The sequence below is a fragment of the Salvelinus alpinus genome, chromosome 14 (genome assembly GCF_045679555.1).
Source record: "Salvelinus alpinus chromosome 14, SLU_Salpinus.1, whole genome shotgun sequence".
NCBI lineage: Eukaryota > Metazoa > Chordata > Actinopteri > Salmoniformes > Salmonidae > Salvelinus > Salvelinus alpinus.
Genome location: NC_092099.1, coordinates 3,099,801 through 3,112,768, shown reverse-complemented (window position 1 = coordinate 3,112,768; position 12,968 = coordinate 3,099,801). Strand labels below are relative to the sequence as shown.

General features: G+C 41.3%; 1 protein-coding gene across 4 annotated transcripts in view; it reads right to left on the bottom strand.

Annotated features, from left to right (window-relative positions):
- LOC139538310 (cohesin subunit SA-2) overlaps positions 1-12,968 on the bottom strand; it is a 48,640-nt gene that overhangs the window by 6,680 nt on the left and 28,992 nt on the right. For all 4 annotated transcript variants that reach the window (XM_071340206.1, XM_071340208.1, XM_071340207.1 and 1 more), the window contains 9 exons: positions 8,952-9,044; positions 8,473-8,559; positions 7,673-7,873; positions 7,455-7,531; positions 7,270-7,357; positions 6,983-7,063; positions 6,774-6,866; positions 4,122-4,296; positions 2,616-2,755 (listed from right to left, as the gene is read on the bottom strand). In XM_071340206.1, coding sequence (XP_071196307.1) covers positions 2,616-2,755; positions 4,122-4,296; positions 6,774-6,866; positions 6,983-7,063; positions 7,270-7,357; positions 7,455-7,531; positions 7,673-7,873; positions 8,473-8,559; positions 8,952-9,044 — 1,035 coding nt within the window. The remainder of the gene's footprint in view (positions 1-2,615; positions 2,756-4,121; positions 4,297-6,773; positions 6,867-6,982; positions 7,064-7,269; positions 7,358-7,454; positions 7,532-7,672; positions 7,874-8,472; positions 8,560-8,951; positions 9,045-12,968) is intronic.

Below are 12,968 nucleotides of genomic sequence, written 5' to 3'. Positions count from 1 at the left end.
TATTTGATACATCAGAAAAGCAGAACTTAATATTTGGTACAGAAACCTTTGTTTGCAATTACAAAGATCATACGTTTCCTGTAGTTATTGACCAGGTTTGCACACACTGCAGCAGGGATTTTGGCCCACTCCTCCATACATACCTTCTCCAGATCCTTCAGGTTTCGGGGCTGTCGCTGGGCAATACGGACGTTCAGCTCCCTCCAAAGATTTTCTATTTGGTTCAGGTCTGGAGACTGGCTAGGCCACTCCAGGACCTTGAGATGCTTCTTACGGAGCCACTCCTTAGTTGCCCTGGCTGTGTGTTTCGGGTCGTTGTCATGCTGGAAGATCCAGCCACGACCCATCTTCAATGCTCTTACTGAGGGAAGGAGGTTTTTGGCCAAGATCTCGCGATACATGGCCCCATCCATCCTCCCCTCAATACGGTGCAGTCGTCCTGTCCCCTTTGCAGAAAAGCATCCCCAAAGAATTATGTTTCCACCTCCATGCTTCACGGTTGGGAGGGTGTTCTTGGGGTTGTACTCAACCTTCTTCTTCCTCCAAACACGGCGAGTGGAGTTTAGACCAAAAAGCTCTATTTTTGTCTCATCAGACCACATGACCTTCTCCCATTCCTCCTCTGGATCATCCAGATGGTCATTGGCAAACTTCAGACGGGCCTGGACATGCGCTGGCTTGAGCAGGGGGACCTTGCGTGCGCTGCAGGATTTCAATCCATGACGGCGTAGTGTGTTACTAATGGTTTTCTTTGAGACTGTGGTCCCAGCTCTCTTCAGGTCATTGACCAGGTCCTGCCGTGTAGTTCTGGGCTGATCCCTCACCTTCCTTATGATCATTGATGCCCCACGAGGTGAGATCTTGCATGGAGCCCCAGACCGAGGGTGGTTGACCGTCATCTTCAACTTCTTCCATTTTCTAATAATTGCGCCAACAGTTGTTGCCTTCTCACCAAGCTGCTTGCCTATTGTCCTGTAGCCCATCCCAGCCTTGTGCAGGTCTACAATTTTATCCTTGATGTCCTTACACAGCTCTCTGGTCTTGGCCATTGTGGAGAGATTGGAGTCTGTTTGATTGAGTGTGTGTACAGGTGTCTTTTATACAGGTAACAAGTTCAAACAGGTGCAGTTAATACAGGTAATGAGTGGAGAACAGGAGGGCTTCTAAAAGAAAAACGAACAGGTCTGTGAGAGCCGGAATTCTTACTGGTTGGTAGGTGATCAAATACTTATGTCACGCAATAAAATGCAAAGTAATTACTTAAAAATCATACAATGTGATTTTCTGGATTTTTGTTTTAGATTCCGTCTCTCACAGTTGATGTGTACCTATGATAAAAATGACAGACCTCTACATGCTTTGTAAGTAGGAAAACCTGCAAATCGGCAGTGTATCAAATACTTGTTCTCCCCACTGTAGCTGTATCACTGCGTGTGTGCATAAGTGTGTGCTTTATGCTGCTTGTCCCGCTCGGAGAGAATGTTGATGACCTCACATTCCCTAAAATGCTGAAGTGCCCCACACAAAACATACAACTGAATATTCATACCTGTGTGAGAATTCTGATACACTGTTCTAATGTACTGCTCCTACAGTCGTGAGGATGAGGAGGGGTCCTATCCAATATAACCCTAAATCTAGGTTTCCGGTGCGGTATAAATGTTCTACCTTGACATTTTGTTCTACCCAAGTAGAAAACATGCAGTTTCTTCAGAAAGTATTCACGCCCCTTGACTTTTTCCACATTGAGATTTTTTGTCACTGGTCTACACACAATACCCCATAATGTCAAAGTGGAATCATGTTTTATTTTTAGAAATGAATTCAATAATGAAAACCTGAAATGTCTTGAGTTAATAAGTATTCAACCCCTTTATTATGTCAAGCCTAAATAAGTTCAGGAGGAAAAACATGCTTAACAAGTCTCATAATAAATTGCATGGACTCACGCTGTGTGCAATAATAGTGTTTAACATGATTTTTGAATGACTACCTCACACATAGAGATAATTGTAACGTCCCTCAATTTCAACCACAAAGACCAGGGAGGTTTTCTAATGTTTTGCAAAGGGCACCTATTGGTAGATGAGTAAAACTGAATATCTCTTTGAGTAATCAATACACCCAGCCACCTTTCAACAGGACAATAACCTAAAGCACAAGGCTAGACTGGAGTTGATTACTAAGAAGAGTGATTGTTTCTGATTCGCTTGAAAATCTATGGTAAGACTTGAAAATTGTCGTCTAGCAATGATCAACAACCAATTTGACAGAGCTTTAAGAATTTGGAAAATTATGGAAATATTGTACAACCCAGGTATACAAAGCTCACAGGTGATTTTATCATGTATTGCCTCAGGGGTGTGAATACTTATGTAAATTAGCTATTTCAGTATTTAATTTTCAATACATTTGCAAAAATGTCTAAACATTTTTCTACTTCATCATTATGGGGTACTGTGTGTAGAAGGGTGAGAAAAAAATATGATATTTAATCCGTTTTGAATTCCAGTTGTAACAACAAAATGTGGAATAAGTCAAGGGGTATGAATACTTTCTGAATACACTGTATATGTATATTGTATGCAGAAATTACTTTGTGATAGTAGCATTACCTTCATGTAATACTTGAAGAGATCAGCAGCCATACTCATCTCCAGCACCCCGTGTACTATGAGTTTACAGTAGCCTGCCAATAAGCTCCTACGTCTGTGGAGCTCCTCCAACCTCCCCTCACCAGACTCTACATCACTACCTGAGAGAGAGAGACATGCAGAATGAGTAAGGGGAAGAAAAGGATGAACGAGAGGAAAAGCAAAAAAAGAGAGAAAAGAAAGAAAGGGGGGGAATGAGAGACAGATGAGAGGGAAAGAGTGGTTCAGTTAAGTTTCAGGACAATGGGTTTAACAGGTGGAAATAAGTGACAACACGCAACTATAGTTATGACACCATGTGGGTTCAATCTTTCACAGAGCCAATAAAACACTCTCAGAGGTAAACCAAAGTTAATGCTATTTTCTCACGGAAAAACCATTGCCCTTATTTCATAACTTAATGCCTTTGCCCCGAGACTGATCTCCAATCCAACATCTAATAGAAAACAGTGTCTATACTATAATGGCCACGAAGTAAATCAAATAACACAATAGATCTTTATTACATGTTCCAAACCAATAGTCCCATATTGCATTTGTTTGAACATATGAGAAATTCCTTCCTGTGCGCATATTGACTTATCTGGACTATCCGTGTGAGGACGCAATATGTTTCACATGAGAAAGGCTGTCGTCAAGTACCATTGATTATGAATGCCTCCTCTTGACCATCAATACTCAACACACAGTAAATGGCCCGCACAAAATACATTCTCGGAGAATAAAGCAGTGCATACGGTTTCTATCGATCCAGTTTCCCTTTTGTTTAAATATAGCCATTTTTTTTAATTGAACTTATCCCACTGTGGAACCTGTAAAAATATATTCAAACGCTATACAAAGGATCCATAGACACGTCACCTAACAAATACTTATGATCTCTTGGACTAACAACACACTGTATAATGAGTCTGTGTAGCACTAGTATTAGTGGCTTTCCTACGGGATTTGAAGTCGACTGTTAGGTCAGGTTTGAGGAGTAGAATATTAAGTGATTTATAGCCTAGGAGCACCTCCGTGTAGATCCATTAGCTACGACTGCGGCTGTGAATTTAATATCTGAATGTATTATCATGATTAACTTGTAACAGAAACAGGGAGTGAACTGTAAACCTGTGACATACTGTACATCTGTACCAATCCTACCGTCTGACAAAGAAAAACAGTGCCATCTGCTGGGGAACGGTACAAGTGTGTAAGACACACAGGACGAAACAAAGAGACAGAGGTGCTATTTTCTCTAGCCTCATCTAGTCTTATGGATATAATTTTGATCATTGCACTCTACCCTGACTTAATACATTCCTGCAAACTTTTGACAAACTCCTATTGATCTCCGGTCAAGTTTGGGGAGAAGGGGTGAGCAAGTCAGGTAGAGGTATGGTAAGATGGGGGTGCATTAGGCTCGCTCTCCATCTCTAATAAAGAAACTACAGTAATCAGAAGTAGAGTTGTCAATGGTCTCACCCCTGCTGTGGCTGTCGTACTCTGCTCCAGTGAAGACGTGCTCCAGAATGAAGGCGAGCAGCGCCCTCTGAAGTTTCGGGTCGGGAGTGTAGAGCAGGGGGCCGTAAGACGAGGGATCCCACACTTGCAACTGGTAGTTGTGGGCCGTCAGGACATCACACAGAGACAGGAATGCCTGGGGGGGGGGAGAAAGTGGGAGAGGGACGGAGAAAAATCATTAAAAAAGGAGAGCGAGACCATCAGAGAGACAGGAGCAAGACAACCTATTAGTTAGTTTCACAGTAAAGAGACAAGTAGCCAACATTCAGAGAACTAAATATATATATATTTTAACTGACTTGTGGCATGGTTGTCAGAGGTGTTTCTGCTTTAGCTAACTCTTTAGTAGTTGTCATGATGAATACTAGCTCACGCTAGTTGTGCCCTTCACAGAGAGAGCAGATGAACCACCCAGTGTCAGTGAGGTTATCATACACAGAGACATACTGTAGATACAAAGGCCTGAGTGGTTGAGGACACAATCAATCACATGACCAGTGATGTAGAATCAATGGTATGTCCAATGGTGTAAGCAGCACATTGTCACACATGCTGGAGCCACCGAAAGGCAGAAACAACAGAGGAAATTATCATATAAATAAATAATGTTTGTTCTTTAAAAAGGCTAATAAAGCACATTTTGACTATAGTACATTTTTACTCATGGGAAGAGATTGCTGATAGTTTATTAGTTTCACTAATTATCAGAATGAGGTATGGGGGGTGGCGGTGTAACAAAATCACTAAGATGTAAACGATAACAGAGTCACTAGGACAGTGGAATAACAAAGATCATAGTTCACTAGTCAATACTGATGCGCAACATTTTTTATTTATTTTTATTTAACCTTTATTTAACCAGGTAGGCAAATTGAGAACACGTTCTCATTTACAATTGCGACCTGGCCAAGATAAAGCAAAGCAGTTCGACACATACAACAACACATAGTTACACATGGAGTAAAACAACATATAGTCAATAATACAGTGAAAAAAATAAAAATAAGTCTATATACAATGTGAGCAAGTGAGGTGAGATAAGGGAGGTGAAGGCAAACAAATATATGTATAAATAAATAAAAATATAAAAGGCCATGGAGGCGAAGTGAGTACAACACAGCACGTAAAATAAAAACTAAAAAAACAATGGAATGGTTGGTTTGCGGTGGAAGAAAGTGCAAAGTAGAGACAGAAATAAAGGGGTGCAAAGGAGCAAAATAAATTAATAAATAAATACAGTAGGTAAAGAGGTAGTTGTTTGGGCTAAATTGTAGATGGGTTATATACAGGTGCAGTAATCTATGAGCTGCTCTGACAGCTGGTGCTTAAAGCTAGTGAGGGAGATAGGTGTTTCCAGTTTCAGAGATTTTTGTAGTTCGTTCCAGTCATTGGCAGCAGAGAACTGGAAGGAGAGGCGTCCAAAGGAAGAATTGGTTTTGGGGGTGACTAGAGAGATATACCTGCTGGAGCGCGTGCTACAGGTAGGTGCTGCTATGGTGACCAGCGAGCTGAGATAAGGGGGGACTTTACCTAGCAGGGTCTTGTAGATGACCTGGAACCAGTGGGTTTGGCGACGAGTATGAAGCGAGGGCCAGCCAACGAGAGTGTACAGGTCGCAGTGGTGGGTAGTATATGGGGCTTTGGTGACAAAACGGATGGCACTGTGATAGACTGCATCCAATTTATTGAGTAGGGTTTTGGAGGCTATTTTGTAAATGACATCACCGAAGTCGAGGATTGGTAGGATGGTCAGTTTTACAAGGGTATGTTTGGCAGCATGAGTAAAGGATGCTTTGTTGCGGAATAGGAAGCCAATTCTAGATTTGACTTTGGATTGGAGATGTTTGATGTGAGTCTGGAAGGAGAGTTTGCAGTCTAACCAGACACCTAGGTATTTGTAGGTGTCCACATATTCTAAGTCAGAGCCGTCCAAAGTAGTGATGTTGGACAGGCGGGCAGGAGCAGGCAGCGATCGGTTGAAGAGCATGCATTTGGTTTTACTTGTATTTAAGAGCAGTTGGAGGCCACGGAAGGAGAGTTGTATGGCATTGAAGCTCGCCTGGAGGGTTGTTAACACAGTGTCAAAAGAAGGGCCAGAAGTATACAGAATAGTGTCGTCTGCGTAGAGGTGGATCAGAGAATCACCAGCAGCAAGAGCGACATCATTGATGTAAACAGAGAAGAGAGTCGGTCCAAGAATTGAACCCTGTGGCACCCCCATAGAGACTGCCAGAGGCCCGGACAACAGACCCTCCGATTTGACACACTGAACTCGATCAGAGAAGTAGTTGGTGAACCAGGCGAGGCAATCATTAGAGAAACCAAGGCTGTCGAGTCTGCCAATGAGGATGTGGTGATTGACAGAGTCAAAGGCCTTGGCCAGGTCAATGAATACGGCTGCACAGTATTGTTTCCTATAACATACAGCGCGGGTCCATTTAGACAAAATAACATGGAGGCTAGCAGTCCTGTGTTCAGACCCGTTTCATTGAGCCTGCCTTCTGTGCCAGATGGACAGGATTTACACTCTTGGGACTATTCCATTGAATCCAATGCGCCAGTGCAGCTAAAGTATTTAAAGGTTCAGACTCATAGTGCTGCGGTGTGTCCTACCTGCTCCTTCACACTCTGATCGTTGTGGGACAGACAACGTAGACACTTCTCACACAATGCTCTCATCTGACTCCTCTGGGCGACAGCCTTTTCCTGCACACACATACACACACGGTCAGTCATAGCATCCAGCACAACCGTACAGGAAACTAGCTAACTGTAAATAAAGCCGGACTAGCTAACTGTAGGAGGTAATATCAGGTGGTCACCCGCGAGGTCAGGGTCTCTCCGCTGGTGTTGAGGTTCCAGAGGACAGAGTAAGATACACACTGCAGAGCTTCCACTGTCAGCTGAGGGCGGAGAGAGAGGGAGGTCAGAGGTGGTGAGGCATGGTGTTCTCAACTAGGCTGGTGTTTTACACTTCAACCGTACCTGTAAGTGTCAAAAGGTTATGTGATGTCCCATATAGGAAGAGCTCAGGGGTTAGTAGGACGCGACTGGTGTGACGTTATTTGACAGAGGGTGATCATAGCTCAGGGCAGGGTATACTATCTACCTGTGTAGGTAATCCACCATGAATGATCTCCACTGAGAGAAGAGGAAAGACCTGCTCATACAGTCCCCAACGAGACAGGTCCTGGGCACTACAAGAGAGCAGAGCAGGTGTCACACGCGCAGACACGGAACGCAGCCATGATCACCTGCCTGCGTACACAGGCACAAACGCACACATTATCTTACTTGTGGAAAGCAGTGAGTTTCTTCAGTGTGGATAGAATCTCTCCTGTCTTTTCCGCATCAGCAGTGAAGTTGCCATCCTGAGAAGAAAGAGAGAGAGAGGGGGGAGAGGAACATGGCAAACAGATACATAACTCAAATCGCCACTCTGTATTAAAGAAACTGCCTAAAGAAACTGCATATTTTTATGTATGTGTTACACATGGCATCTCTGTGCCTACCTGCAGTGCGTCACCCAGCAGTGCTGCCAGTCTGTCTGCCCAGCATTGGACCACTGCGTCTCTGCCAGGTCGTGCCAGGGGGTGCCAGGCTGTTTCCTCTCCACACAGGCTGAGGTATGAGCGAGCAGCCGCCTCCAGCACCGCAGGGTGAGTGTGGAGCTCCAAAACAGCTCCCATCTCAGCCAGCAGGCCCGACAACGCCTGGAAGGAAGGGGGACGGAGAAATACTCTTTAAAACAGGGTTGTTCTGACATTTTGTTGAATTTTGGTTGTATATGTAAAACATTGGTGATCTCAAACAAATGGTTGGGTCAATAGACCTTCATGGAGGTTGAACTTTAACCCCTGATCAAGGTCTATGGACTAAATATGTTTTGGACCATTGAAAGTACTGTGAATCATACAAGAATGCTGGAGATCTTTTCCTTCTAAAATCTGATTTAATAGTCTCGCCAGCAGAAGGTGCTAACAGCAGTCTGCGAAACAACAGGATTGCAAAGTAATTGCTGAGAAGTACATAGCTCACATGTCCCATACACTAATACAATAATAAATTATTACTAGTCTTGTCATGTATTTCTCACTCATTCATCTCTATGGTATTTGTTTAACATTATCTTGTTACTCATTTACCAAACACTTTTTTCCCCAGACCTACTTACAATAAGTGCATTCAACTAAAGTAGTTAAGACGATAGCATATCACCATCACTGGAATTTTGCATTTGTTGACAACAACTTTTACAAGAACAATGTAAAAGTGCTGATTGGCTATAAAGCACATTTTCTAGTAAGCTGACCTGTGGGAATTCTGCATGAGGCGAGTCTGGGTGTAAGTACTGAGGTATCTTCAAAAGAGATGCCACAGTTTCTGGGCTCCCTGAATACTAGGAATATAATTAGCACAATCATCATATCACAACAATCATCATTATCATTGTTTTGATTAGTCTGCACACCAGTTTGTTCATTGTAGCAAAAGCCATGTTAGTTGTGAGATTGTTAAGACGGAATATAACCGGTCACCTGCTGGATTGTAATGCCCTCTAGTGGCAGTAGCCTTAACATATATTAACTAGCAGGAGGATAAAACGTGTAATATCAATACAATCATTATTATCATTCTCTTAACCTTCATCAGTAGCAGCATTATCATCAATATCATCGTCATCCTTTCTGTCATCACCAGCCCTCCTGCACTGGTGTAATATGTTCCCATGAAAGAGTGTGTTTTACTTAACTAATTAATGTGTGTGTGGGCGCATGTATATGTTCTTACCTTAATCAGCAACTGTGGCAGTACCTTGAGGAAGTGTTCAGTGAGTCTGCCACAGTCATCTACCGGAGATTTTTTTTCTCTGGCACTTACCACCTGTCAAAAACAGTGTGACATTTACAATATTTGAAAAAAAATATATATATATATTTATTACTATTATTAACCCATCCACACACTATTATTATTACTAATACTGCATACACTACTGTTCAAACGTTTGGGGTCACTTAGAAATGTCCTTGTTTTTGAAAGAAAAGCAACATTTTCGTCCATTAAAATAACATCAAATTGATCAGAAATACAGTGTAGACATTGTTAATGTTGTAAATGACTATTGTAGCTGGAAACAGCTGATTTTTAATGGAATATCTACATAGGTGTACAGAGGCCCATTATCAGCAACCATCACTCCTGTGTTCCAATGGCACGTAGTGTTAGCTAATCCAATGTTATCATTTTAAAAAGGCTAATTGATCATTAGAAAACCCTTTTGCAATTATGTTAGCACAGCTGAAAACAATAAAACTGGCCTTCTTTAGACGAGTTGAGTATCTCGTCAGTCTATTCTTGTTCTGAGAAATGAAGGCTATTCCATGCGAGAAATTGCCAAGAAACTGTAGATCTGGTACAACGCTGTGTACTACTCCCTTCACAGAACAGCGCAAACTGGCTCTAACCAGAATAGAAAGAGGAGTGGGAGGCCCTGATGCACAACTGAGCAAGAGGACAAGTACATTCGAGTGTCTAGTTTGAGAAACAGACGCCTCACAAGTCCTCAACTGGCAGCTTCATTAAATAGTACCCGCAACACACCAGTCTCAACGTCAACAGTGAAGAGGCGACTCCGGGATGCTGGCCATCTAGGCAGAGTTCCTCTGTCTAGTGTCTGTGTTCTTTTCCCCCCCATCTTAATCTTTTATTTTTATTGGCCAGTCTGAGATACGGCTTTTACTTTGCAACTCTGCCTAGAAGGCCAGCATCCCGGAGTCGCCTCTTCACTGTCGATGTTGACTGTTGTTTTGCAGTCCCACATACCAGTCAAAAGTTTGGACACACCTACTCATTCCAGGGTTTTCCTTTATTTTTTACATTGTAGAATAATAGTAAAGATATCAAAACTAAGAAATAACACATGGAATCATGTAGTAACCCCAAAAAAAGTGATAAACAAATCCAAATATATTTTAGACTTCAGATTCTTCAAAGTAGCCACCCTTTTCCTTGATGACAGCTTTACACACTCTTGGCATTCTCTCAACCATGAGGTAGTCATCTGGAATGCATTTCAATTAATAGGTGTACCTTGTTAAAAACTTATTACGGCTGAGATCCCGTTAACGGGATCGACTTGACAACAGCCAGTGAAAGTGCAGGGCGCCAAATTCAAACAGAAATCTCAATTAAAATTCCTCAAACATACAAGTATTTTAAAGATACACTTGTTGTTAATCCCACCAGTGTCCGATTTCAAAAAGGCTTTACGACGAAAGCACACCATCTGATTATGTTAGGTCAGTACCTAGTCACAGAAAAACACAGCCATTTTTCCAGCCAAAGAGAGGAGTCACAAAAAGCAGAAATAGAGATAAAATTAATCATTAACCTTTGATGATCTTCATCAGATGACACTCATAGGACTTCATGTTACACAATACATGTATGTTTTGTTCGATAAAGTTCATATTTATATCCAAAAATCTTAGATTACACTGGCGTGTTATGTTCAGTAATGTTTTGCCTCCAAAACATCCGGTGATTTTGCAGAGAGCAACATCAATTTACAGAAATACTCATAATAAACATTGATAAAAGATACAAGTGTTTTACATGGAACTTTAGATAAACTTCTCCTTAATGCAACCGCTGTGTCAGATTTTTAAAAAAACTTTACGGAAAAAGCACACAATGCAATAATCTGAGTACGGCGCTCAGACACAAAAACAAGCCATACAGGTACCCGCCATGTTGTGGAGTCAACAGAAGTCAGAAATAGCATTATAAATATTCACTTACCTTTGATGGTCTTCATCAGAATGTACTCCCAGGAATCCCAGTTCCACAATAAATGTTTGTTTTGTTCGATAAAGTCCATAATTTATGTCCAAATACCTCCTTTTTGTTTGCGCGTTTAGTTCAAAAATCCAAATTCATGACGCGCAGGCCAGACAAAAAGTCAAAAAATTCCATTACAGTTCGTAGAAACATGTCAAACGATGTATAGAATCAATCTTTAGGATGTTTTTAACATAAATCTTCAATAATGTTTCAACCGGAGAATTCCTTTGTCTGTAGAAATGCAATGGAACGCAGCTAACTCTCACACGGGCGCGCCTGAGTGAGCTCGTGGCCTTCTGGCAGACCACTTAAATCAGCTCTTATTCCCTCATCCTCACAGTAGAAGCCTGAAACAAGGTTCTAAAGACTCTTGACATCTAGTGGAAGCCTTAGGAAGTGCAATATGACCCCATAGACACTGTATATTAGATAGGCAAACCTACAAACCTCAGATTTCCCACTTCCTGGTTGGATTTTCTCAGGTTTTTGCCTGCCATATGAGTTCTGTTAAACTCACAGACATCATTCAAACAGTTTTAGAAACGTCAGAGTGTTTTCTATCCAAATCTACTTTCTGTAAATGTGTTAATAATAATAAAATATTTTATAGTATTAGGAAATAAATCCTTACAGTTAATATCATTCAGTGGAAATTGAAAAAGACTTTAGCTTGAAATATGTTGCTTCCTCTTTCAAAATCTAATTTGGTGAATCATGGATGACTCCATAATTTGTAACGCATTTCTGTAAATTCGTTTTGGTAGCATTTATATATTGAAGATTCAATAAAAATATTTTTCACCATTTTCCATCCAATTCACTTCATTTTTGTAATACATTACACTTTATCGTTCTTGAGTAAGTACCTCCAATTCTTGTTGGTATTTCGCTAACCTATTTTATGCCTCTATAGTACAGTTTCCATTACCATCTAACTGCACTGTTATTTCCTTTATTAGTCTAATCTCTGTTGACCTAAACTGCTTTTATTTGAATGAGTATTGTATTGAATGACCTCTAAAAGTACATTTAAAAGTGTCCCATACAATAAGGGGATCTGTTGTGCAGAAAAAAAGTAAATTCTGAATTATTTTGTCTTAGTTAAGAACAAATTATCATCCAAAAGGCTTTGATTCAATTTCCAATATTCCAGTCCACGTGGTAATTCTGTAAAAGTTACAGTGGGGAGAACAAGTATTTGATACACTGCCGATTTTGCAAGTTTTCCTACTTACAAAGCATGTAGAGGTCTGAGAGACGGAATCTAAAACAATAATCTAGAAAATCACATTGTATGATTTTTAAGTAATTAATATGCATTTTATTGCATGACATAAGTATTTGATCACCTACCAACCAGTAAGAATTCCGGCTCTCACAGACCTGTTAGTTTTTCTTTAAGAAGCCCTCCTGTTCTCCACTCATTACCTGTATTAACTGCACCTGTTTGAACTCGTTACCTGTATAAAAGACACCTGTCCACACACTCAATCAAACAGACTCCAACCTCTCCACAATGGCCAAGACCAGAGAGCTGTGTAAGGACATCAGGGATAGAATTGTAGACCTGCACAAGGCTGGGATGGGCTACAGGACAATAGGCAAGCAGCTTGGTGAGAAGGCAACAACTGTTGGCGCAATTATTAGAAAATGGAAGAAGTTCAAGAGGACGGTCAATCACCCTCGGTCTGGGGCTCCATGCAAGATCTCACCTCGTGGGGCATCAATGATCATGAGGAAGGTGAGGGATCAGCCCTGAACTACACGGCAGGACCTGGTCAATGACCTGAAGAGAGCTGGGACCACAGTCTCAAAGAAAACCATTAGTAACACACTACGCCGTCATGGATTAAAATCCATACATACAATGTGATTTTCTAGATTTTTGTTTTAGATTCCGTCTCTCACAGTTGAAGTGTACCTATGATAAAAATGACAGACCTCTACATGCTTTGTAAGTAG